This window comes from Chionomys nivalis, chromosome 9 (genome assembly GCF_950005125.1).
Source record: "Chionomys nivalis chromosome 9, mChiNiv1.1, whole genome shotgun sequence".
Lineage (NCBI taxonomy): Eukaryota > Metazoa > Chordata > Mammalia > Rodentia > Cricetidae > Chionomys > Chionomys nivalis.
In genome coordinates this window covers 45,883,339-45,911,234 of record NC_080094.1, presented here as the reverse complement: position 1 = coordinate 45,911,234, position 27,896 = coordinate 45,883,339, and the positions used below count along the sequence as shown (strand labels likewise).

Sequence of the window (27,896 nt, the reverse complement as noted above, 5' to 3'; positions counted from 1 at the left end):
TAAATAAACAAAAAAGCATTCCTATCACACCTTCAAATCCTACAGTCTCATCACCTCAAATTTACAGTTAATCTAGTATCAGATGGTGGATTACAGAACGAATGCCATTTGGATATTACCTGTTACTATATGACAGGTAGTTTACCTGGGTTCATTGTTAGAGCCATCCAAAAAAATTTCTGGAGAATTGCTGTGTGAATGTGGGTAATATTATCTGATGAATATTTTCTGGGAATTTCTGTATTTTTCAGCGAGTCTAAATGAAAAGGATAAAATGAAGAACGAAAATAAATTAAACCTAGTTTAATTGGGCATCTAGTTAAATATAAACATGCAAATACAGCCGGGCGGTGGTGGCGCACGCCTTTAATCCCAGCACTTGGGAGGCAGAGGCAGGCGGATCTCTGTGAGTTCGAGACCAGCCTGGTCTACAGAGCTAGTTCCAGGACAGGCTCCAAAACCACAGAGAAACCCTGTCTCGAAAAACCAAAAAAAAAAAAAACAAAAAAACAAACAAACAAAAAAAAAACATGCAAATACATGTATTTGTATTTTATGGATATTTTGTTTTATATATATAAAACTTAAATCTCAAAGAACTTAGCAAGGTAATTAAAATTTTTGATTTATTCACATACTGCTCTGTTTCTGCTTATTTCAAAAAATATTTGAGGAATATAGCTATTCATTTATGATATTAAAGATTTCAGCTTAAGTATAATTTAAAGGCTGATAGGTATGGTGGCACAAAACTGTAAACCCAGCTCTCAGCTGAAGCAAGAGGATTACTATCTGAGGCTAGTCTGAGCAGCATAGCAAATTACCGGCCAGCAAGGGTTGCATAGGTTTAAACAAACAAACAAACAAACGAAAAAGCCAAAATAACAATAAAAGAGCACAGTATATGGGAGCCAGCCTGCCTCCTTGGTGAGTTCTAGGCCAGTGACACCCTATCTCCAAAAGGAAAGGTAGATGGTGCCTCCTAAGGAATGACACATGTTGTCCTCTGACCTTCACGCTCACATGACACATGCCTGTATACACTGGACCCTGACATGAACACACAGAAAACCCAAAGTAAATAAGAGTAAAACTTCTTAAAATAAAATTTCCTAGAATAAAGGTACAACAATGTTTCCCTCTACTTTCTTGGAAAAATGAAATGGGTCAGAGAATTTGGAATTAACAGATACTCTGTTATCCAGAAGCCAATTTTTGGACACGTTGAAAGAACTCGCAATAAAGTGTGAACCTTCCCTTTCTGTTTCACTGAAATTACTTCGGGTCTTTGTAAACGTCCTTGTAGTTCTGATGAGCACTCCATCTCCTTGGTTGTTTTGGGGAACTTCTGGAAAGAGAGTCATTCAGACAGACTGCTGCTGAGGTTACATAGAATAAAACAGAAATATCTTCAGGAGCAGACTGTGAGCTTGGTGTGTCCCAGCTTCATTGCTGCTTTGTCTGTTCAAGCTAACTTTTCATTATTATTTTCAGAAGGAAAAGAAGAGAATTTTTTTGTTAGAATCCTTGCTGCTTGGATTTATAACTTCTCTTAATTTCTTCTTGTGAAAATACACGTATTTTCTATTCAGATTTGTATATTTGAGAGAAATCATGACAAATGAAAATAAAAGGAAAATTCTATAGACTCTTATAACTCACTCCTTTATTATCAGTCCAAGTGGTCTACCTTGGAGGCTCCTGTTTTCTGACAAACACTAAAATATCCAAACACTTGAGGAACGGATATATGTGACCCAGTGACACTAAACTGGCTTCAGTTCCATAGTGTGTGGCACTCTCTACACAGACATCTTATTTGTTCTGTCTGCAGAGATCCCTTACTCTGCCCTTCTCTCAGGCAATTCTCTTGCAGTTCCTACAGTGTCATTAGACTGCCCTGGAAGGTGGCTTATCTCCTAGCATTGTTTACCTCCTCCATAGACTTGGATATTTTTATTTATTGTGTGATTTATTGTGTAACTACCTGTCTCACCCATTATTAGATTAAAAACTTGATGAGTCAGGCTGGATAAAGTGCTTACCAATTAAGTATGAGGACCATACTTGGGCTCCCCAGCATCCAAGGAAACACCCAGTGATAAATGCATGTAATATCTGCACTTGAGAGGCAGAGATGGGATCCTGAGAACCTTTAGCTAACTGAATCTGGATTCAGGTCAGACCCTATCTCAATATTTAAGGAAGAAAGTCATGGAAGAAGACACCTCATGCCAGTCTTTGATCTGCACATTCACACACGTGCACATGCGCATGCATGCATGCATGAACACACACCTTCCAGAGGGAAAAAGCCTGCATGTTTTCTCTTGTACCCCTACTGGAAGGTGCTGAATAAATACACGTTAATGATTCAAACAGGTTCTTTTTTAAGCTGCAGAGGGAAAAAAATGTTCTACAGTTTGTAAGAATTGCTGCTCCAGACGTGCACTTCATCCTTGGATGAAGTCAGAACACTGGACAGTGGTGTACTTAGACAATTTTACTTTGTCTGCGATGTAATTGCTTTAACTTAATTGAATTTTGGGAGCTTGTTCTTGTTCAAATTGGAATATGATGCCGCAAGCAATAAGCTGCCATATTGGTTTTATGAATACCCTTGAAGAGAGTGTCCATTGTATTGGGTATTGTCCATTATTTCAGGTAATACAAGGACTCAGAGGAGAAATTTCTCTTTGATATTATTCTCAGAAAAAGAAAGCTGTGGGTTTTTTTATTTTTTATTTTCTTTCTTTTTCTTTCTTTCTTTTTTTTTTTTTTTTTTTTGATCCTGGAAGCATTGGTATCTTATGCTTCATTTTGTTTTCTGAAGGTCAAAGCTGAATCGTAGCTAAAACTTAGTGTTTTCTCATATATTGTAAATTTCTCTCCTGTGATACTGGTGATTGAGCCTGTAATACTAGACAAGTATTCTGCTACTGAGCCATGTTTCCAGTCATTTAAAAAAATTAAAAAGTTCTACAATGGGCTAGAGCAATGTACTCAACCTTTCTGATGCTGCAGCCCTTTAATACAGTTCCTCATGCTGTGGTGACGCCCAGACAATAAAGTGATTTTTGTTGCTACTTCATAATGTAAGTTTGCTATTGTTAGGAGTTGTAATGTAAACATCTGTGTTTTCTGATGGTCTTAGGTGACCCTGTGAAAGGGTGGTCCTGCCCTCAGAGGGGTCGTGACCCACATGTTGTGAGCTGCTGGATTAGGTAGACAATTCAGTGCATTAAAACCATTGGCCACTCTTCTAGGAGACCAACTTTGATTCCCAGAATTTACATGGTAGCTCCCCAAAGCCTGTAATTCCAGCTCTAGGGGATCTGCTACCTCTGGGCTCTTTGGGCACCTACTCATGTGCACAGATTCTCTCTCTCTCTCTCTCTCAAAAATAATATCAATTTTTTAAAAAAGTTACTCTAAAAAGAAAACTATTCAAGATAATTAAAATATTTTTGTCTGGGCATGGTGGTGCACACCTTTAGTCCCAGCACTCAGGAAGCAGAGGCAGGCAAATCTGTGAGTTTGAGGCCAGCCTGGTCCACAAAGTGAGTTCAAGGATGGACAGGGAGGTTACACAGAGAAACCATGTATCAGAAAAACCCCAAAAATTTGGTCAAGGTTTTGCTACTTTGACTAAGCCATTCTTGAAATAACTCTGATTGTGCAGGCATTGAATTTGCAAAACTGCCTTAGCTTCCCAAGCAACTGGGATTACAGGTCTATACTACCAAGGCCAGATCATCAACCTTACCCCTTAGCCTAGTGTAAAGTAAGCTTGGTTACTTATCTTAAACTTTGGAATTTTAACTAATTTATTTGCATATTTTAGTGTGTTCAATAAGATTTTATAAAAATACATTTCTGGAAATAATACAAATGTCACTAGAACTTTAATAAAAGAAATATTGGTAATAAGACAAATTCAGTGTGTCTCTCCACAGTGAAGTTAGAAATAGAAAAATAAAATATATCTCATAGCAACAAGGAGTCTAGGTATTAAAGTTCAAATTGATTCACTTAGGGATTACAACATTGTCATTTGTTTTGTTTTTTTTTTTGGTTTTCGAGGCAGGGTTTCTCTGTAGCTTTGGAGCCTGTCCTGTAACTAGCTCTTGTGGACCAGGTTGGCCTCGAACTCACAGAGATCTGCCTGCCTCTGCTTCCTGAGTGCTGGGATTAAAGGCATGTGCCACCACTTCCCAGCTTCAACATTTTTTTTTCAGTTTATTTTGAAAAAAAAATCACAAAATTGGTTTAATGAGGATATCTGAAGTATATACATTAGAACTTGGTTTGAATAGTTTGAACCCTTTTGATCCTCAGTCATATAAAGAAGAGAAAGTTACACACCTGCTGTTTTATGACTTTGGACCTTTATAGAAATTCTGACTTAGAATCCTTGCTTTTAGAACCCTGACTGGGGAGCAGCAGCCCCTTTGTTTCCTTTTATTACAAAGCAGCTTTCTGAGTGTTACTTATTATTTTCATTTTGTGTGTGTTTTGTTGGCATGTGTCTGTGTACCATGTGTGTGCAGTATTTTGAGCCCAAAAGAAGGTGCCTGATCACCTTGGAACCGGAGCTACAGATGCTTGTTATGTGAGTGCTGGGAATTGAACCCCTTTCCTTGGGAAAAGCAGTTAGTGCTCTTAACTAATGAGTTATATCTTCTGCAAACCAAATTTTTGTACCACAAATGCAGTAACAGCTTGCAGCAACATATGTGACTCCAGAGAGCAGGTATTGCCAAACTGTAAGACAAAAATCACCATGCGTGGGGCTCAGCAGTTAAGAGTGTTTGCTGTTCTTGCAGAGGACTAGAGTTTGGGTCCCATCTGGGGGCTGACACCCTCTTCTATCTCCACAGGCACCTCCCACACATACTTTCACACAGTTGCACACACACACACACACACACATACACAGAGATAATATAAATAAATATTTAAAATAACCACAACTATCATGGAGACACTGGAAAGCATTTAGATGGATGATCAAAGGAAGAGTTTCTGTCTTAAGGTGTCAGAATTAAGCATGTTGTCTTTTCTTTTGGTTTGATTATTAATTGGTAATCTTCCCTGCGTTGTTAATCTGTACAGCAGAAAGTACTAGCTGCATTGCATATTTCTCCCTTGCTGGCAGCAAGAGCCCCAGGGATGCACTGTTTTTGTAAGTATTAGATCAGTTATTTTAGATTGGTTTGTTGTGTTTCTAGGGCTACACAATTTCTATTTACATTTTTAGTCAATAGTTTTAGTTTATAACGTTTTTCAAGTTACATGATCCCATCCAAAAAAGATAAATGTCCTTTCAGATACTCCCAGAAAAACATAGTCTTCTGAGTTGAGAAGGAAATATTTAAAATGGTCTAATTGGTGGCCCCCAATCATAAAATTATTTTGTTACTACTTCATAACTGTAATTTTGCTATTAGGAATTGTAATTTAAATATCTGATATGCAGGATATCTGATATACAACCTTAAAAGGGGTCAGGACACATAGGTGTAGAACAATTATTGGATTGCTACATAGTAGTTTTATTTAACAATTATTGTGCAACCTTGGCGTTGAGTAAGTACGCTACTGACTGAACAAGTAAAAGTTATTATTTGTAACACAAGAAAGGAATCCTCAAGTTATCTGTGGTATAAAAATACTTTTATGTAGAGTTAAGTGAAGTTTTCTAAGGTTGCCATAGGACTATGAATAATGTTAGGATTAATGAAAATATAAAGTCCATATTTTTGTACTAAGTTTCACTCACAAAATAATCTTTATTTGGACTGGTTTAGGCTTTAATCTATTCTGAAATTAGCTTGAGGAATAAAATAAACAATAAAGTGGAATAAAAAGTAAACATTGCCACAGTGGACTGTAGAGATGGCAGCAGCCATATAACAGCTCACAACTGCCTGTAACTCTAGTTCTACCGGATCAAACACCTTCTTCTCTCTATGGACACCAGACCCTACATGTGCACATACATACATGCAGGCAAAACACCTATACACATAAAATTAAGTCTTAAATAAAAATTAAATTAAAAAACTCATAGACATAGTTTTAATAGTGGTAAAGGGGGGCTCCGTAGTTAAGAACATTGTCTGCTCTTCCAAAGGTCCTGAGATCAATTCCTAGCAACTTCATGATGGCTCACAACTATCTATAATGGGATTTGATGCCCTCTTCTGGCATGTAGGTGTATGTGCAGATAGAGCATTCATACATTAAAGAACAAAAACCAGGTGTTTGTGGCACACGTCTTTAATACCAGGAGGCAGAGGCAGGTGGATCCCTAAGTTCAAGGCCAGCCTGGGGTACAAAATGAGTTTCAGGATGTCCAGGGCTACACAGAGAATCCCTGTCTCGAAAAACACAACCAAGAAAGGTGGTAAAAGGACTTCCTGTAAACTAAATGACTGAAAAGGCTTAAGAATATGTTGGATAAAGGACAAGGATAGAAAGGTAGTGGGTGTTTATCAGAGTTTACCAATGGTAATTTATAAAGAGAAGACATTTGATACTTGCAACCCATTGGTGGAAGGAGGGGATGGACAACTCCTGAAAAGTGCCTTCTAACCTCCTTGCACTGGCACACACACACATGCACAGTTTTTTTTTATTACTGCTTTTTGTTGTTTGTTTTTAAGAAAGTAAGAGCTGGAGAGATGGCTCATTAGTTCAGAGTACATACTGCTCTTGTAGAGGACCCAAGTTTGGTCAGACATCCTCTTCTGGATTCACAGCACCTGCACTTAGAATATGCATTTACACCCCCATACAGACACACATAATTTAAAAAAAAAGTTAGGCATGATAGCACACACCTTTAATCCTAGCATTTGGGAGGCAGAGGCAGACAGATCTCTGTTAGGTCAATGCCATCCTGTTTTACAGAGTGAGTTCCATGCCAACCAAGGCCACATAGTGAAGTTCTCTCTCAAATAAATACGTTTTTTAAAAAGTAACTTAAAAAGTGAACTATCCAGGATCTAGACCCCTAAGGTCCAAATCTAGGATGATATAATGTAAGGCCTGGTAGCACAGCCTCAGGATAACCAGCCAGTGGTTTTGTTTGAGTGGACGTAGCTGGTCTAGATGTGTAATTCAGGGACATAACCTGCGGCTTGATCCAGAGTTTGTCTAGGTTGAGACAAAAGGTAAGAGTAGGCCTGAGAAAAGCCCTTAAACCCTAACACATCTGCCAAGCCTGCTGCCAGATTCTGTCGGTAGGATCAGTTTATTACAACGAGACCAGCTTAGTATCATCTGCTCATGTCCCTTACCCCCCGCCCATAGCCCTGAAACTGAAGGAGCCTGATGATAAACAGCACTGGGGGGAAGGCAGGCATTTTGTAACTGAGGAACTGTTTAACCACAGTGCTAAACAATTTTCTTTAACCTGAAGCTACACTTTAAGGAGCAGAGAAGGTAATAAATTAGACCTAATTGGACCTTGGAAGGTGAATTTAAAACTGCTTCACAGGAACCTCTCTCAAAACTGGGAGGTGGGTGAGAAGTAGCTCTCTGACTTCATCTCCCAGCACTGCCTGTCTCCATATTTTAGTGAATCACAGGGAATGCTGTTGAGATTCAGGCAGAACCACAGTTCAGCCTTTCTTATGTGGTCTGTGAAAACATGGAAGGTCAAAGAGCAGCACAGAGCAGTGTCCTACCTTGTCATTCCCGGTAGGGAGAAATGACAACATGAATAATACAAAGCATGAAAGGGAAATATGGTAAAGTAGAAGTGCCAAGTCTCGAGAAGATTCACACTGGGGGAAGATCCAGCCTCTGTCTCTGCGTGTGCACTGTGAAGACGTCCTGGCAGTCCCTTAGTACATTTAAAGAATGTCTGTTGTGTGATGTTTATGCCAGCAAATGTGTGTAGAATGTCTGTTGTGTGGTATTTATGTCAGCGAATATGTGTGTTCATGAGCGATCTTGGTAATGTCTGTTAGGAGTGCTTAGCTAGTCTTATTGAAGATTTAGTTTCTTTCAGACGACTTAATTTCCCATCTTACTTATAACGAACGAGCCTCTAAACAGTCATTGTAAAGACAGAAACTGTCTGTGGAGTTGACTGAATGATTCAGGCTACTTTATCCTAATAGCAAAATATGTCAGAATGGACGAAGGTAGAATTATTGAAGGTTGAGACATACCTGGTTTTTTGAGACAGGGTTTCTTTGTGTGGTCTTGGCTTTCCTGGAACTAGTTCTGTAGACCAGGCTGTCCTCGAACTCAACGAGATTTACCTACCTCTGCCTCCTAAATCCTGGGATTAGAGGCCACCACTGTCTGGCCAGAACTTTTTTTTTTTTTTTTTTTTTTTTGCAATAAGATACAGATATATAACCCAGACTAGCCTTAAATATATGACTGATTTATCTTAGCTGCCCGAGTGTCAGGGTTATTGGCAGCATCACTATATTCAGCTCCTGAATAGTTAGTTACCTTCAGAATGAGAACCATAGGAAATCTGAGTCATTAATTTGTACAATTGTTTATTGGGATTTTATCCACCCGTTTATAATTTAGATATTTAAGCGTCTCACCTTCATGGTGTTGGGAATGGAACACAAAACTTTGCGTATCTGGGAAAGTCCCTCATTACAGATGTATTCCCAGATCTTACACATTTAAATCTAAAGAAAAAGACTTTTAGTCTTGATGCACTTAGTTAAGATGGAATTCCATCGTTTTCCCCTTCTATTTCCTCTCTCCAGCTCCTCACAGGTACCCTCCTTCAACCCCTCTTCATGCCCCCACTTTTAAATTGTTGGCCTCTCTTCCTTTGATTATTATTCTTATGTAAACATGTAGTTGGACTTTCCTTTGGACTGCCAACTCACAAATAATGACGTGGATACTTATTACTAATTATAAAGCTTGGTGTGGATTAGACTTGTCCTGTTAGTCCTTATAACTTAAATTAACCCATTGCTATTAATCTACATAGCCTTTACCGCCCTCCCACTCTGTACATCCAATTTGCTCCATGTCTTCCTGGCATCTCCTGCCTCTCTTCTTCCCAGAGCTCCTCTCTGCCTATTCTCTCCTGTCTAGCTGTTGGCCATTTTTAAACCAATCAGAAGGTACCTTAGGCAGAGACAGATCTTTACAGTGTAAAAAAGATTATCCCACAACATGTATGTATATAAACATAGACACACACAAATATTTATAAAGTCATTTCTAGAAGAGTCTTTTTCACATACAGATTTCTGGCTCTTAACAGTCTTTCCATCCCCTTTCCATCTGCTCTTCCAGCATATTCCCTGAGTCATAAATTCAGAATCTGTAGATTGTCTGTTGGGTCGGGGCTCCTATGATCTCTGCATTATGTCCAGGTGTAGGTTTCTATGATGGCCTCCATCAGCTGGAAAGAGAAGTTTCTTTGACGAGGGGTAGTAGGTACACACATACACATGTGCACATATAGCTACATGTAGTGATCACAGAACAGTCAGTATTCTAACTATTTCAGTACCATGAAGTAGTGCCCTCTGTTATTTCTACTCCTTCAAAAGAAGTAGTCTGGCTTCTGTCACTACAGATTTTGTCTGTTCTTGAAGTGAAATGGTATAGTAGTGTGGTGCCACACTTTTTTGATTAATCATTATGTCTATAAGATTCAGCCATATTGTTGTTTTCTATCAGCAAGTTTCTCTTTATTGTATTACATAAATAAATTTATATTATATATCTGTTCACATAGTTGATAGAGATATGTGTGTTTACAGTTTTTATTTTTTATAACTAAAGTTATTAAAAACATTTTAATACTTGCTTTATAGTTAATATATTCACTAATTTTATTGGGCCAAAGAATTCTCTAGTTGTTTTCAAATGCAAAAAAAATTAATTTGAACAGATGGGGCCAAGGCCAGTGAGGTGGTTGATGTGACGCTTATAACATAAACGTGATGCTGGGGCCCACTCAAAAGTGGAAGGACAGAATTGACTCTGCAGAGTAGTCCTATGATCTCTACATGCATGTTCCGCATAGTGGTCCCCTCTGCATCATGCACACATAGCAACAGCAACAATATTAAATACATCATCATTGTTATCATCAAGATATCAGAATGCAAACCTCGCTCACAGAACATGTTAAGTCCATGTAAGTGAAAATACACCATTATCTTAGTTACTTTTCTGTTGCTGTGAGTAGACACCATGACCAAGGTAACTTATGAAAGAAATCATTTAATTGGGGCTTGCTTACAGATTCAGATGGTTCAGTCCGTGGCTGTTACGGTGGCATATGTGGCAGAATGAGAGAGGGAGAGAGGAGGGAAGTGAGGGAGGGAGGAGTCAAAAGAGAGGAAGAGACAGAGAAGCTCACTGGGAATGGCATGGGCCTTTAAAGCTCAAAGTCCCCAGTGGTATACTTTCTCCAACAGGGCCACACCTCTTAATCTTTCTGAAACAATTCTACCGACTGTTGAACAAGCATTCCAATATATGAGCCTGGCGGGTGGGCATTCTCATTCAAACACTACACCATTTCAATAGAACTGGGGGAAAATTGCAGTGACCATTTAGGATAGTGTCCTGTACTTGTTCTGTATAGGTATGACATGATCAGTGATCGAGCAATAGTAGATACTGAGCTAGATGCTAGAGGAAAGACAGTCAAACTTTCATTCACCATGCAGGGAACAGGTGATTAGAACACAGTGTTTGAGTGCTCTAACAGGACCAGCAGGGCAGTACCTGGACTATCTCCTCTAAACTAGAGTTACTAAGAGGAGGCATCTTGAGGAAATGGCATCCAATTTGTTTTCTAAATATATTGAAATACTAGGGAGTTGTTACTGAGGTGAGTAGGTCAATGGGAAATTTTAGATGATATTTTAAGTCCTGGAGACTTCAGATACTGAAATTAGCTGGCCGAGTGGGGACTCAATTATTAAGGGCCTTTGAATAATAAATATCAACTGATATCAGCCTCGGGCCAGAATGGAGCCATTGAAGACTGTTTATTAAGAAGACATTGAATATGTAAAGAAGAATATAATGAGTCTTTACTTACACAAACCAGTTCCTTAACTACCAATTCCCAGTCCTCTTGAGACCACTTCCTCCTCTCTTCAAGTTTCTAGAAGAAACTTGAGGCAACTTTGAGTTACTGCATTATGTTTAACAGGAGGATGACATGAACAGTTTATATTTTAAACATTAAACATTCCTAGTAATTCCAACTTACCTTTAAGATGCTCACATCGTAATTTGGTGTTTATCATTTGGTTTGAATTTTAAAATAGAATTAAAATTTTAGCTTCTATAACTGAAAATGAGAGCATTAAAAGTTAGTTTCTAGGATTTGGTTTTGATAATAGCAAAGACACTAGTCATGCGAAAGTGGAATTAGGTGTATAATTTTATGTATTTTATAAATGAAAGCTGAGGAATTTGTAAATCTTTTGTAGCTTGGATTTTATCTTTCAATTAAATCTGTGCATAACTGCTTACTGAAATTTACTCTGATGGTAAAAATACCATAGGTTGCCTTTATTTTAAAGCTAATTAAAGCTACCTACAGGCCACAAATTAAAAGTCTCTCTTGTAATTAGAGTATTTCCTTAATTCGTTTGTTTTCATTGAAAGTAGTTTAGTCACTGTAATAGTTTGTAATTATGTTGTATTCATTCATTCATTCATTTTGGGAGAACCAGTGATCTTAATCTAAGGTAGAGATTCGGGGCTGGAGAGTGGCTCAGAAGTTAAGAGCACTGGGTCCTCTTTCAGAGAATCCAGGTTCAAATTCCAGCATCCTTATGTCCAGTCTCAAGGGTTCTGACACCTTCACACCAACGCACATGAAATAAAAGTTAAATAAATTATTTTAAAAACTTTGGTGGCTAAGAGTGATTGTTACAGTTTAGTTTTTTTAAGGGAAGAATTTGTAACAGAAACCAAAGATACTCTTTAAAAAGTAAAATGTTTACTTACTGACTGGCTCCTTATTGAGAAAAATTTCCAGTTTTTATCTGTATGAATGAAATTTAAGTTCTTGGAATATTTTTCTTTTCAGAATATTTTAAAATTTGTTTTAGAATTAACATTGGAAATGTGAAATTTTCGTTATTTTCTACAGAGAAGATGGTGAATTAGAAGATGGTGAAATAGATGACGCAGGGTTTGAAGAAACACAAGATCAGGAGGCAAAAGAGAATGAAAAGCAGAAAAATGAGAAAGCCTACAGAAAATCAAGAAAAAAACACAAGAAAGAAAGAGAAAAGAAGAAATCCAAAAAAAGAAAGCATGAGAAACATAAGGTAAGTTAACATAACTTTCCATTCCTTTTTGTTCTTGTTTGCTTGCTCGCTTGTGTGAGACCATATCTCATGTAACCGAGCTGTAGAATTCATTTTGTAGCTGAAGATGACCCCAAACTCCCGATTCTTCTTCTTTTCCCCCCAGTGCAAGACTATTGTGTTTGACATAGACTATATACAGACACCGTGTCTTAAAACCACCCTCCCAAAGAAAGGCCTTTTCTCTGTGGTTTTGGAGCCTGTCCTGGAACTAGCTCTTGTAGACCAGGCTGGTCTCAAACTCACAGAGATCCGCCTGCCTCTGCCTCCTGAGTGCTGGGATTAAAGGCGTGCGCCACCACCGCCCGGCAGGAAAAGCCTTTTATAATGATAAAAGTCACAATTCAAAATGAATATATACATTATTAAATTGTATATTCTTCAAAATAACTACTGTCATAGCAGAAGCTGGTAATGACTAAAAAGAAGTAGAACATAGTAGTAATAAACAGGCTAATATAATTCACCTAATCCAGAGAAATCAATTTAAGCACTTATCTGGCTATTCTTTATTAATAAAATTCAGGAGTTAGCCGGGAGGTGGTGGCGCACGCCTTTAATCCCAGCACTCGGGAGGCAGAGGCAGGCGGATCTCTGTGAGTTCGAGGCCAGCCTGGTCTACAAAGGGAGTTCCAGGACAGGCTCCAAAGCTACAGAGAAACCCTGTCTCGAAAAACCAAAAAAAAATAAATAAATAAAAATAAAATTCAGGAGTCAGAGATATCATGTAAGAACCTGAATATCAGAGAAGTGGTGGAGAAGCGACCAGAGACCTCCCCCTTCCTCCTTCATTCCTTTATCCAAAACTGGCCGAGACCTTCTCTAAGCCCCTGTCCTACTTCTTTCTATCTTTCTGTCTGTCCTCAGGCCTCCAAAACCTCTTTGGTTAATTTTGGTCAGCTAAAAACTAGATCTGCCCCCTGATTAAAAGCAAATTCTTATTGGCAGTCTCGGGAGTGTCAGAATGTGATCAAAATATCACACAGCAATCAATCAAGTAATGACTGATTGAGCAAACTTATCTCCTAATGGACAATGTTTATTTCAAACCCTAACCAACAATGGCTATGTATTTGAAATACTTGGTAGCATAATTGTAAAAAGGTTGTTCATCTGTCAAATAGATAAAATCAAGACTGAAAACAGAAAACCAATCTCCAAACATTTAGAAGCAAAGGAATACTAAGCAAAGGAAAACAGACCCTGCCTCTATAAAAATCTTAGAGTTCAGTTCAATTAAGTGGAATTTTACTTAGTTTGCACCATACTTATGATGGAAATTTACAGATTAAAAAATGTAGAGCCAGTGTTTTTGTTGTAAAGAATACTAAGAACTGCTTAAAGAACTTAAGTTGAGGAGGTAATTATTTTGGCCAGACAAAAAAAGCTTGTACTACTGAGGTAGAGGCAGGTGGATGTCTGTGAGTTTGAGGATAGTCTGGTCTACACAGAGAGTATCAAACTAGCTAGGATTACATAGTGAGACCTTGTCTCAAAAAACAAAAACAAAAATACTTGTTGTTTTTTTTTTTATTTGAAATTACATTACAATGTAAACAAACTTTTTCTCGTATTTTGCCAACTATTATCAACCACTTGGGGTTTTCATTTTACTTTTGTTCAATTTTGTTGACTGGATTCATTTCATGTAGGAAATTTGGAATAGTTTAGGATTTTCGTGCCAATAAGTAACTCCAAAGCAACTTTAGGCAAGATTAAATGAATGCATATTCTACTCATGTTCTGAAACCTTTTGGTGATGAGCAAATTTTATTTCCTTTAATATTAGATTAAACTGAACATGGTGGCACACACCTGTAATACCAGCTCTGGGAAGCTGAGGCCGAGAAGCGTAAATGTATAAATGCCAAGTGACTTCTGTTTTAAGCTCTTGGCATGGGGTAAATGAGAAACATATGTTCATAAAATCCCTGAGCAAAAGGAGAAAAGTTCTTCAGCCTAGAAGTTGTGGTGACTTTTAGAGCAAGACTTTATCTTTTTGATTGTGAGCCTGGTATTTAATGGCTGAGTCATCTTTCCAACCTAGAGCAAGAATTTCTCAATGTCACTCAAGAGTCTAAGGCCATAGTGTACCCTACTGGTTGGCACTACTGGCAGAAACAAGCTTATGTGATTATGCACTAGTTTCCTTCTTGTGAATGAACACATTTCTTTGTTTCCTTTCAGCACAACTCTCCATCTGGCGATGAGAGTTCTAACTACAGCCTGGATTCAGATGTTGAACATATGGAAAGTTCCTATAAGAAAAGAGCTAGCTTCTACAGGGATTATGACATTCCATTTTCTCAGGTATTGTCTTTTTATTATGATAAAAACATATACAACATAAAATATACCAAGTAACTGCCTTTCAGAGTATGATTTAATGATATTAAATATATCTGAAGTATTTGCCTATCACCACATCCATCTCCAGGCTTTTTGCACATTTGAAACAGAAATACTGTCCTTGGAGGAGCCCTCCTCCTCACTCCTCTAACTGCTGCCCTCACTTTCATCTATGACTTTGCCTTTTCTAGGGCCCTCATATCATATACTTTTATGTAATATGAATAATAAAAATCCAGAGACAGATATTGGGGTTCAACCTGAAGATCAGAAAAGCAAAGCAACCAATCACTAGAGAGACCTTTTACCTCTACCAATGCTCAGACTGAAGGGGCGATCCTCAGACTGCCAAACCGCAGACTCCACATTTTACCTCTACTGAGTTCCTTTCCCGTCTCTTCCCCTTTATTATATTCCTCTCTCTTTGCCTAACCATATGGCTCCTGTCTCTACCTCCCTATTGCAGGGATTAAAGGTGTGGGATCCCAAGTGCTAGAATCATCTTTGTGTGAGCTCTGTTTTTCTTTTAGACAGATTCAGTCTTGTCTAGCCCAGGGTGGCCTTGAACTCAAAGAGATCTGTCTGCCTCTGTCTCTCAAATCCTAGGATTAAAGTGTGTGCCACCACTCCCTGGCCTGTATGGCTGACTAGTATGGCTGCTTTGCCCTCTGATCTTCAGGCAAGCTTTATTTATTAAAACACAAATAATATACCACTTCACTTTTGTTCTTTTGAATCTGGCTTGTATTAGCATGTTTTCAGGATCCATTCATGTTGAGCATATATTAAAATTTCATTCTTTTTTTAAGACTAAACAATACTCCATTGTTGTATAAGCTACATTTTTGCTTATCTACTCATCTGTTGAGGGACCCTTGGATTGTTTGTACTTTTTGACTGTTGTGAATATCCAGTTTATGAAAATGGGCATAAAATTGTCTTCAAAACCTTTCATTTGTTTTCTTGGAGCATATGCCTAATAGTGAAATGATTGGTCGTTCTCTTAACTTTCTGAGGAAGCACTAAGCTGCTCTCACAGACTGTACTGTTTTACATTCCCATTTGGAAAGCCTGAGTCATCTTCTCTGTATCCTTGCCAGTGCCTGTTCTTCTCTGTTTTCCTTGGCTGTGGGGAGTAGAAAATGGGTGTTCAAGTGGTATTCATTGGTTTTTTAAAATTTCCTTTTGAGGCCGGGCAGTGGTGGCACACGCCTTTTATCCCAGCACTTGGGAGGCAGAGGCAGGTGGATCTCTGTGAGTTTAAAGCCAGCCTGGTCTACAAGAGCTAATTCCAGGACAGGCTCTAAAACTACAGTGAAACCCTGTCTCAAAAAAACCAAAAAAAAAAAAAAATTCCTTTTAAAGGTGTAAAATATAAGTTTAAGTTGCCCAATTTTTGAAAGTCTTTTTGTCATACTAACGTATGTTTGTCAGATACATGCTACAAACTCCTGTCTTTGAGATAAAGAATGCATTTTAATGCATTTTATATCAAGTTACTGGCACTGGTGTTTGTCTGGATCACATATTAGACACTTTTTCTGATTCTGAAGGCTAAAAGTCCCTATTTAAGATCCCAGCAGGGTTGGTTTCCAATGGCAGCTATATGGAAGTGTCTGTTTAGGCTCCTTCCTCTCTGGTCTATAGATGGGCACCTTCTCACAGCTTTGCCCTCACATGGCCATGCTGCTGGTACAGCAGCTCCTGGTGTCTCTGAACGCACAGATTATTCCTCGTTATAAGAACACCAGTCAAGCAGGGCAGTAGTGGTGCATGCCTAAATCCCAGGACTTGGGAGACAGGGCAGGTGGATCTCTGAATTCAAGGCCAACCTGGTCTACAGATTTCCAGTACAGCCAGGGCTACACAGAGAAATGCTGTCTTGAAAAAAACACAACAAAAGAACACCAGTCAAATTATATTAGAGGTTATTTTTAAGGCCACTCCCCAGATGAAGTCCCATTCTGAGCTACTGTGGTTAGAGCTTCTACACAGGAGCTTTTGGAGGGATATACTTCAGTCTATAGTGCACCTAGGCACATCACACTCAGCCTGCTTTCAAAGGGAGGTCATAACGAATTGTGAATATATGTGACATTGGCTCCTATAAATGCAACAATCATTTGGAATGTCTGAAAAATGGAAGAGTGGTAGCACAGTTATCTAACATGTTCTGGGTTCCATCCCCAGCACTAGAAAAAAAAGGCCACAATATTATACTTCTTTATTAAATATGTGTACTGCATGAACAAAGTCCATATGTAATTATTTCTTAATCTGATAGTATTAATCTCCTATGAATTTAGAAACCAGATTAGTTTGTTTGATTATCTCTCTTGTCCTTTTTCTTAAATTTTAATTTTATTATTTTGTGTGCATGCAGTGCCCCCAGAGGCCAGAAGAGGGCAATGGATACCCTGGGATTGGAGTTACAGATTATTTTAAGTTGCTCTCTGGGTGGTTGAGGTAGAACACTGGTCCTCTGGAAAAGCAGCCAGTGATATTATCCAAGAGCCATGTCTCCAGCCCCATATTCTTTTGTGTGTGTGTACAAATGTATAAGTATTGCAGATGCGTTTGCACTTGTGTGTATACATGTGAAAGCCAAAAGACAACCTCGACTGTCATTCTCAGTCACTATCACCTTGCTTTTTGTTTGTTTCTGTTTCTTTGAAGATTTGTTTTTAATGATGTGTAGGTGGAGGGGGAATAGTATATGTACTTGTACAGCAGCCCATGGAGGCTAGAAGTGTTAGAACTCCGAGACTGGTGTTCCTGGTAGTATGAGCTGCTTAACCTGAGTTCTAGGCATCAAACTCAAGGCCTCAGGAAGGGCAGTATGCAGTCTTAACCACTGAGCATCTCTCCAGCCCTACTCTCCTTGGTGCTTGAGAAAACGTCTTTCATTAGCCTGTTGTCAAATGGGTTAGACTAGCTAGCCCATGAATCTTGAGAATCTACTTGTCTCTGCCTCTCCAGCACTGGTATTACCCTGCCCAGCATTTTACATGAGTTCTGGGGGAAATGAACTCTGTTCTCTGCTTGCAAAGCAAGCACTTTACCAGATGAGCTAGTACTCCAGGCCCTGTTGCCTTCTTTATAGTTGGTGTTGCTAAATGACTAAAATGTTTAAATCATCTTATTTTAAAAATTTTAAACCATAGTTAATAATTTTATCTAACTGTACAAATATTAGGATTAATACCACATAACTGGGTGGTGGTGACATGGCACCTAGCACCAGGGAAGGATAGAGGTAGTCAGAACTCTGTGAGTTTGAGCCAGTCTGGACTATTGAGACACTTTTAAGGCAGACAGGGTGGTTACACAGAGAAACTCTGCCTCAAAACAAAAACAAAACAAAACAAAAAACATAAAATAAATAAGTAAATAAAAAGAATTCACCGGGCGGTGGTGGCGCACGCCTTTAATCCCAGCACTTGGGAGGCAGAGGCAGGTGGATCTCTGTGAGTTCGAGACCAGCCTGGTCTACAGAGCTAGTTCCAGGACAGGCTCCAAAACCACAGAGAAACCCTGTCTCGAAAAACCAAAAAAAAAAAAAGAATTCATACCACACCACATTTAAAGTGCAGTAAGCTAATAGCAAGGTATGGTCTTTGCTTTTTCTTAGTCTTCAAGTAATAATTCTGTGGAACTTTTCTTGTTTTATTAAAAAGTTGACAAGATATGTTAGAACTAATTATAAAGTACTTAAATGGAAGATTTAAATGAATATTATCATTAATTAAATTTCTAGTACTAAATTATATGCCGTTTTTCGTGCTTTAGTAAGGATGCAGTGAAATTAATGTCTCTTGTAAACAGCTTTTTAATAAGCAGTTTTTTCACTCAGTGTTATTTCGCTATTAGAGAAAGCTTCTCTCTTTGTGAAAGACGTCAGATATGATTTTTTGCAAAAATTTTACATTTTATTGTATATATCATTTATAAGAACATTTTCACACAAGTGTATAATGTATACTTAAGATACTCCTGCCATACTCCCACCTTTGCCTTCCTCACCCTCCGTGTTTAGTCCACTGAAAACAGGTTTCATTTCTACTTCCATGGCATGTGTACACATGATTTTATGTGTCTATATAAAGTCTAAGACACAAAGAAAACACAGTATTTGTCTTTCTGAAATTGGCTTAATTATCTTAATATGATAATCTCCAGTTGCATACATTTTCCTACAAATGCCTGAAAAACACGGTCTATTCCTCTGCTAATGGCCACCTAGGTTTGTTCCATAACGCAGCTAATGTGCAGTGCTACAGTAGACATGGATGTGTGAGTATCTCTGTGATACACTGATTCAGACTCCACTGAGTAAGTAGTCTGTGCCATCTTCATCATCAACATCATCGTTATTGTTATAGCTTAGCATTGTTTTCATTATTCAGAGTCCCATATTTCTTTATGAATTTTAAGATTTTTTTCAGCGTCTGTGAAGTAGGTATTGTTATCTTGATGGTGATTGCCTTGAATTTGTAGATTGCTTTTGATAAGATAGCTTTTTCATTCATCTAATCCATGATGGGAATTATTCCCATCTTCTAGTGTCTTCTTCAGTTTCTTTATCCAGCATTTAAGTTTTCATTATTGAGTACTGTAGTTGGATTTTTCTTTTCGGGCTGCCAGCTCACAAATGGCACAGAGACTTATTATTAATTGTGAAAGCTCGGTCTTAACTTAGGCTTATTCTTAACTAGTTATTGTTACTTAAATTAACCCATATTTTTAATCTATGTTCTTCCATGAGGCTTATTACCTCATCTCAGCTTCCTCTGCATCTGGCTGGCAATCCTGCCTTTGTTCTTCCTAGACTTCTCTCGGCTCAGACGTCTGTCCTATATGCTCCTTCCTGACTATTGGCTGGTCAGCTTTTTACTGCACCAGTCACAGCAACACATCTTCACACAGTGTACAAATACCCACAACAGGGTACTTCTTACTTCCTTAGCTAGATTTATTCTAAGTATTGGCTTCAAAGAAAATAATTATGAAAGGGATTGTTTTTCTGGTTTCATCTTCAACATGTTTGATATTGGTATAAAGGATGGCTACTGATTTTTGTGTTAATTTCATAACTTGCTATGCTACTTTTCTGAAACTGTTTATCAGATCTGAGAGTTTGTGGATAGAGTTTTCAGGGTCTCTAATGTATAGAATCCTATCACCTGTGAATAAAGATGCTTTTACTTCTTTGTCCTATGTATCTTTTATTTTCTTCTTTGTCTTATTGCTCTAGCTAAGACTTCATGTGTTATATTGAATAGGTGTGGAGACTGAACATTTTTGTCTTGTTCCTAATTTTAATAATCTTAGACCTGTCTGCCTCTGACTCTGCAGGGGATTAAAGATATAGGCCTCCACACCCACCATACAATGGTTTAAATTGTCAATTTGACACAATCAGAGAGTCTTAGTGATTATCTGGATTAGGTTAGCTTTTAGGGGATTTTCTTAGTAGGTTGAATTGAGGTTGGGAAGACCCACCCTAAATGAGGGCAGCATCATTTCATGGACATGATGAATGAAATGGAAAGAAAATAACAAGCTGAACGCTAGAAGCATGTATGTATTCATTCATTGATCCACTCATTCATTCATTCTTACGCTCTCTGGTCCTGACTATGGAGGTGATATGTCCAACACCCTGAAGCTCCTGTGACTTCCCTGCTATGATGACCTATGACCTGAAACTGTGAGCTGAAACAAACCCTGAATTGTTTGTGTTAGGGTGTTTTTATCATAGTAACAGGAAACAAAACTAGGACACATACATTTTGATGTGTTATGTTATAATTTAGTTCAATTTTAGTAATTTTAAAATTTCTGTTCTGAGGCACTATCTGGATAACTCATTCATCATTCAGGAGTGTGGTTTTCAATATTCATGAATTTGTATATATTCTATAGTTTCTCTTGTTGAATTCTAGTTTTATTCCATTTTGCTCAAATAGAGTACAGGAATTATTTCAACTTTCCTGTGTTTGTTAAGATTTGGTTTATTCACTAGTCTGGCTCATGGGGACTTACAGAGTCTGAACCAACAATCAGGAAACCTGCATGGGACTTACTTAGGCCTTCTGCATATATGTGGCAATTGTGTAGATTGGTCTGTATGTGGGACTCCCGGCAATGGGAGCAGAGCTGTCCCCAGTGTTTTGACTGGCTGTTAGGAACCTATTCCCCATGCTGAATTGTCTTGTACAGCCTGAATACGGGGGGCAGGGGACTTGGTTTTGTGGTAGCTTGATTCCCATGCTTTGCTGAAGCCCATGGAAGACCTGTCCCTTTCTGAGTGATTATGAAGGAGGGGTAGATTGGGAGGAGCAAAATGGAGGAAAGGAGAGAGAATGGAGGGAAAGGAGGCAGGGGAAGATGTGGTTAGAATGTAAAATAAATAAATTAATAAACAAGAGTTGGTTTATGTTCTTTTACATAATTTATTTTGGAAAAAAATCCATCAGCTGCTGAAGAGAATATGTATTTTGCTATGTTTGGATGAGGTGTACTGTAGTTGTCTTAGGTCCATTTGATTTATGATGTAAACGCAAATGTTTCTTTTTCTTGTCACAATGACCTGTCTACTGATGAGAGTAGAGTATTGAAGTCACTCACGATTATTGTGTTGAGGTGAATCTTACATCCCTACATCTAGTAGCATTTGTTTTATGATATGAGGTTCACCTGTGCTTCGTGTGTATACCTTTAGAATCGTAATACCCTTTTGATGGGTTTCTCTTAATCCGTAAGAAATGGCCTTCTCTCTATCTTCTTATTTTTGTGTAACATCAATTTGATCAGATATTAAAACAGTGGTAACTGCATATTTCCTATTTCTATTTTCTTGGGAAACCTTTTTAATCCCTTTACTCTAAGATTATGTATGTCTGACTTTTTTTTACAAAATTTTTTACATATTTTTTAATTTTTTCCATTTTTTTCCTTTTATTGAAAATAGATTCTCAGACTGGACATGGTGGCACAGCTTTTAATCCCAGTACTTGGGAAGCAGAGGCAGACAGAGCTCTGTGAGCTCAAGGCCAGCTTGGTCTACAGAGAAGTTTCAGGACAGCCAGAGCTGTTACACAGAGAAACCCTGTCTAAATAAAACAAAACGAGGAAGAGGAGTGGGAAAAAGTGTATAGCTCAATAAAAACAATAATTAAAGAAGAAAACAAAAAAGAAAATAGATTATTTTCTCATAGCCTGATTACCATTTCCCCTCCCTCTATTCCTCCTAGTCCCTTCTTACCTCTCCTTCCATCCAGATCCACTCCCTTTCTAGAAATTCTAGTTATTTCAGGAAATATCAGACTTCTAGGAAAGAACAGCAAACATGACAAAATAAAATATAAAACAAAACAATCACATTGAGTCTGTACAAGGTAACAACAGAAGGAAAAGAGCCGCAAGAGAAGGCACAAGAATCGGAGACCCACTTATTTTATAGGACACACTCCTATTTTATTTTATAAAAACACTGAGCTGAAAACTAATATATAAGCAGAGGATCTAGTATAGACCTGTGCGTGCTGCTTCAGTTTATATGAGCCTTGCTTAGTTGATTCAGAGGGCCTTGTCCTCCTGGTGTCCTTCATCCCCTCTGGATCCTTTTTTTTTTTTTTTAAGATTTATTGATTGATTGACTGATTGGTTTTTTTGTGATAGTATTTCTCTGTGTAGATTTGGAGCCTGTCCTGGAACTCACTCTGTAGCCCAGGCTGGCCTCAAACTCACAGATCTGCCTGTCTCTGCCTCCTGAGTACTGGGATTAAAGACGTGCACCACTGCCGCCCATCTGGAGTTATTTATTTTTTATGTGCATTGGTATTTTATCTGCACGTATGTCTGTGTGAGGGTGCCAGATCCCCTAGAACTAGAGTTACAGACTGTTGTGAGTTCCAAAGACTCTCTCTCCGTGTAATGTCTGGTTGTGCGTCTCTATATCTGTTCCTGTCCACTGCAGAAGGAAGTTTCTCTGATGATGACTAAATAAAGCACTGATCCACGAGTATAACAGAGTATCATTAGGAGTCATCGTATTGATAGTTTTTTGTTTTGTTTGGCTTTGTTTTTAAGCTAGTAGTGTTTGGTTTTACCTTAGGTCTCTGGCCTGTCTGGTCTCTGGTTCTTACTCTCCCAAGCATTGTTGGATGTGGGCCTTAAGTCAAATCAGACATTGGTTGACTGTTTGCTGCCACTGTTGTCCTAGTAAATCTTGCAGGCAGGACAGACCATAGGTCAAAGTTTTTGTGGCTAGTTTCTCTTTTGGTAGCTTGCTGCACCAAAGACACTAGAACATAGAGATGAAGGCTCCATGTTGGCACCAGCTTGACTTCTCATTCATGCTCAATGAGTAGTATTTGTGTTGTCTTTGGCAGTGGGGCCCTGCTGTTAGGTGGCAGAGAGAACCCATCGTCTTAGCAACAGCCTAGGTTTGAGGATTTCCATTGGATCCCTTTGACCAACAACTCAACTGAATGCAACCCAGTCCCAATATTGGAAGCGTTGTTTGGTGACAAGAGATGGCCAGCAGGGACTCTGTCTCCCTCATTTTTAGGATACTTCATTAGGATAATCTTCATATATTTTGGGAAGTTTCCAGTGGACTGGGGTTCCATATCATCCCTCAAATGTCCCTCAGTTCCAGCTGTCTCTTCCTGAAATTCCTTCCTTAACCTTATCTCCCCTCTGATTCTCTCATTCTGTCTCCAATCACCTGACGTCCACTCCTATTCTATTTAATCTTTAAATTTTTATATATGCATATTTTTGTATTATCCCTAAGCTGCTTTACTATTTTCTTTAATTTTAGAAAGGACTTTCATAGTGTTACAGCTGTAAGGTGAAGGGTTTCCCAAAAGCAAGTGTTACAGCTCTGTTTCAATCTGTATGATTTCTTAATATTTCAACTAGAAATGTAATTCTAATATTTTTAAATGTATATAACATTACAATAAAAACACTGGCAGTCTGGAGCCAAGGAATAACACAAAGTCAAACCACACAACATACCTCACTCAAAAGATTTGTTGGGAAAGACACATGAGACTGGTTGTTTCTGTTTGGATGAAAAGCAGCAAAGAACTGAGCTGGAGGTAGGCTTTATATAGAGAGTGGAGTTCTTGGGAGTGGAGCTTCTTAGAATGGTGATTTCCAGCATAGGGATTGGTGTGATTTCACGTCTTGATCTTGGGGTAAGCTCAGGGATTGGTGGTTTTTTGAGCTTAGGGATAGGTGGAATTTCAAACCCAAGAATTGAGCTCAGGCTTTTTACTTGGTGTAAAAAGGGCAGAGTTTGGCTGCCTGTATCTGGAGGGGCTGGTTCTGTAGGTTGATCCTGAAAGTTGGAGATCCTCAGAGGTGGGGCCTGGCCACTCCATGCCTCGAGGGGCTTAGACCTTTTTCTTTGGAAAATGGTCTTATATATGAGGGCATGGATTTGAAAATAGCTGTATGCCTATAACTATTGAGACACAGACATGGAAAATAAAAGTTAAAGAATAAAAAGTACAATGTTTTTGTACAGAAAGTACAATAAAGAAGTGGCATTTAATATACTGAATTTAGTGTTAAATATATTCATAAGGAAATACTAATGTAGTCAGAACTAATAACTGGTTTCTATCCTTTGTTCTCCCAACTTCTGGGGGAAATGATACTCTTGCTATCAGCTACTATTATTAGTTGAACATTTCTGATAATGATTGTCCATTTTTACCTAGCATGGACATATATCAGGAAGTTACATGACATCAAAGAAGAGTCAACATAACAAAAAATTCAACAGTAAAGAATATGCTGAGTCTAGTTTCTACAGTGATGACAACTTTGGTAACTACAGTGATGACAACTTTGGTAATTACAACCACGAGGGAGAAGAAGACTTTTCCAGTCAGCTGAAATACTATAGACAATCTCAGGAATCTTCGGGTTCATCATTTTCTAAAGAATCAGGGAAAAAACAGAGAACTAAAGGAAGCCCGCCAGGTGAGTTTAAAGTTAGCCTGTCTTAGAATATGAGAACCGTATAGGTTTATAATAACAAATTTCTTAGTTCCTTTTCAAGAATAAATCTAATGTTTTTAAAAAGGGAGGTAGCTTTTAAAAAGGGTGTGGTTGTGCATGTCTTTAATCCCAGCACCATGGAGGCAGAGGCAGGAGAATATATGTGAATTCAGTGTCAGCTTTGTCATAGTGAGCTCTGATCAACCAGAACTACATAGAGACCCAGTCTCAAAGCAAAACAAAACAAAACAAAAAGAATGAATTATGAACCAGATGTGGTTGCTTATGTTTATAATCCCAGCACTTGAGAAACTGAGATGGAAAGATCACTGGAGATTCTAGGCCAACCTGAACTACAAGGTCAGACCCTGCCTCAAAACAAAAACAAACTAAAACAATCAATTATGAAAAACAAATTTCCACAATTTAAAAACATAGCCATACACAGACGTTTGAATCCATATGCCAAGTTGACATCTGAAAAGTTGATAGGCCAGTATTTTTACAACTGTACTTTTCAGCACGTAAAAGTGCACATTCTCTAAATTCCTGTCAGCACAAATCCTTATAGTTTTGAGATAAATACAAGTGTGTTCTCTATTTGCTATTTAATTTTTTTATTTTTAAATTTGTTATTTTTAAGTGTGCGTGTGTGTGCGCGCGCACACACGCGCGCACAGGAGTTCAGGTGCCCACAAAGGCCAGAAGAGGGCATCAGATCCTCTGGAGCTGAAGTTAAAGATGGTTGTGAGTTGCTTAATGTGGGTTCTGGGAACTGAATTCAGGTCTTCTGCAAGAGCAGTGCGTAGTTTTAACTGCTGAGCCATTTCGGTAGCCCTCTTGATTTCCTGTAACAAAGTGAAAGTTTTCACATATTTATTGGTTGCTTAATAGGTCATTAAAAAGCTTATTAGTTCTGTATAACTTTGATAAAATATTAAAGTTACATTGTATTGTAAATTGGTATCCTGTTTGTATTGTTTGTTTTCAGACAGAGTCTCACTGGGTAACCCTTCCTGTCCTGGAACTCATGGTAGTACTCTTGCCTATGCCTCCCAAGTACCAATATACAAATTTTCAAATTGGACATCTTTTCAAATGTTTTATTTTTTGCAGTGCTGGAGAGTGAACCTAGGGTCTCATGTATGCCAGGCAAGCAGTCTACCAGTAAGCTGTATCCCTGGAGCACCCTTTTAGATACTTTAGTTGGGTACAACATCTTATTGTGTAGCCCAGTGTAGTCTCAAACGTGTGTTCCTCTTACCTCAGCCTCTCAAGTGCTAGGATCAGCCTCTTTAATGCTAGGGATACACTTTAAAATCCTGTCATTTTCAAAAACAATGAATGAAGATATGTGTATATAGAAACAAAATTATCAGTAGAAATCTGACTTGCTACAGATAAACTACTGTTTTATATATATATATGAATATATATATATATATGAATATATATATATATGAATATAATGGTTAGTTCACTTGTTAACATTTTATTCCAAGATGGGGAGGGAGAGACAAGAGTAGCTTTTCTAGACATGGATACTCTTAAGCCTTGCATCCTGTGCAGCTAACACCGCCATCTTCTGAGCAGGAAGCAACACTCAAAAGATAGAGCTGGGTTAACTTTCTCACTGGCTCTTAGGGGAAAAAGGATGATTCATTGTAGACTATTAAAGACAGATTGGTACTTGTAAGCTAATTGATATTAGTTACACTACTTTTCTGTAATATTTGAAATACGTTTTAACTTTTTCAGGTACTGAATATCGAATTAAAAGTTTTAATACTAGTCATGGACATATTTTGCCGAAGAAAATCAAAAGAAAAGAACACCGTGGGGCAAGAGTGACTAAAGGCCCTAATGTCTTTTCAGGAATGGATGACTTTCAAGAGGTACTGAGAACTTATATGTAAGGCGGGGAAGACCTTTTTTTCATTTTTTTAAATCACTTGGTTGCAAAGAATGCATTGTAACTGTAATGCTACTATCTGAATCAATGAAAAATTTTCAGCTGAGATCCAAAGAATATGAATAAAATTCTTCCAAAAGAATTTACTATAAATTAATACATATTAGGCATGGTATTAATATATAGATACACATTTAAGAGACCTAGGAATAAAATGAGTTTATGTGAAAAGCCCCAAAATAAAATTGATATGTTTCCAAGCAAAAACATACCCCTATTCTGCCTTCACTGTGCTTTCCTTTCTTAGAGGTCATTCTCCCCAAGGCAAATAGCTATAACAGGGGAGTATAGCTCAGTGGGCCAGGAAGGAAGGTGCTAGTAAGTTTATCTAATTATCAGAGCTGAGAGCATTGAAAAGGGGAAAGGGTGTAAATGATCAGAAAGATGAACTTAAATACTTTTTATGTAACAGTTATTCAGCAAATACATGTTAGATTGAGTTGAATTTCTATGCATGCATATTTCAGCAGCTCTGACTTGGAGTTATCCATTTCTGTATTCTATCACAGTTCTAGCTGTGATTCAGCTAGATGGAAGCTAGAGTGCTCTAATGTGCTCATTACATTTTACGTATTTTGTGCTCATGCATGAATATGTGGAGACAGCACAGACGGAGGTCAGAAGACAACCTGCTGCTTCACTCCACCATATGGGTCTCATAGGTCCTGGGAATTGGTGCAGGGGCCTCAACCAGCAGATTCTCTCATAGGCACCGGAATAGACTTTTAAAAACAGCAACCTTGGCCGGGCAGCTGCGGCTCATGCCTTTAATCCCAGCACTAAGGAGTCAGAGGCAGGTGGATCTCTGTGAGTTTAAGGCCAGCCTGGTTTACAAGAACTAGTTCCAGGGCAGCTAGGGCTGTTACACAGAGAAACCCTGTCTCAAAAAAACAAAAGTCAAACAGACAAAAAACCCAGAAACCTTGAGAAAACTACATGGCTTTAGTTTGAAAATGCTTGCTCTGGGGCTAGAGAGAAGCCTTAGCGGTTAAGAGCACTTACTGCTATTGCAGAGAACACAGATTCAATTCACAGCACCTACATGGCAGCTCATAACCACCTATAACTCCAGTTCTAGGGGATCTGACATACTCTTCTGGCCTCTTCAAGAACCAGGCACACACATGATGAACATAAATACTGTAGGCAAGATATTCATACACAGAAAATAAAAATAATACATCTTTAAAAAGAAATAAAAATGTTTG

General features: G+C 38.2%; 1 protein-coding gene across 1 annotated transcript in view; it reads left to right on the top strand.

Annotated features, from left to right (window-relative positions):
• The window catches only part of Zc3h6 (zinc finger CCCH-type containing 6), a 60,194-nt gene that overhangs the window by 9,053 nt on the left and 23,245 nt on the right, over nucleotides 1-27,896 (top strand). Inside the window, exons 2-5 of the mRNA XM_057780926.1 lie at nucleotides 12,125-12,305; nucleotides 14,532-14,654; nucleotides 24,434-24,698; nucleotides 26,475-26,611. Coding sequence (XP_057636909.1) covers nucleotides 12,125-12,305; nucleotides 14,532-14,654; nucleotides 24,434-24,698; nucleotides 26,475-26,611 — 706 coding nt within the window. The remainder of the gene's footprint in view (nucleotides 1-12,124; nucleotides 12,306-14,531; nucleotides 14,655-24,433; nucleotides 24,699-26,474; nucleotides 26,612-27,896) is intronic.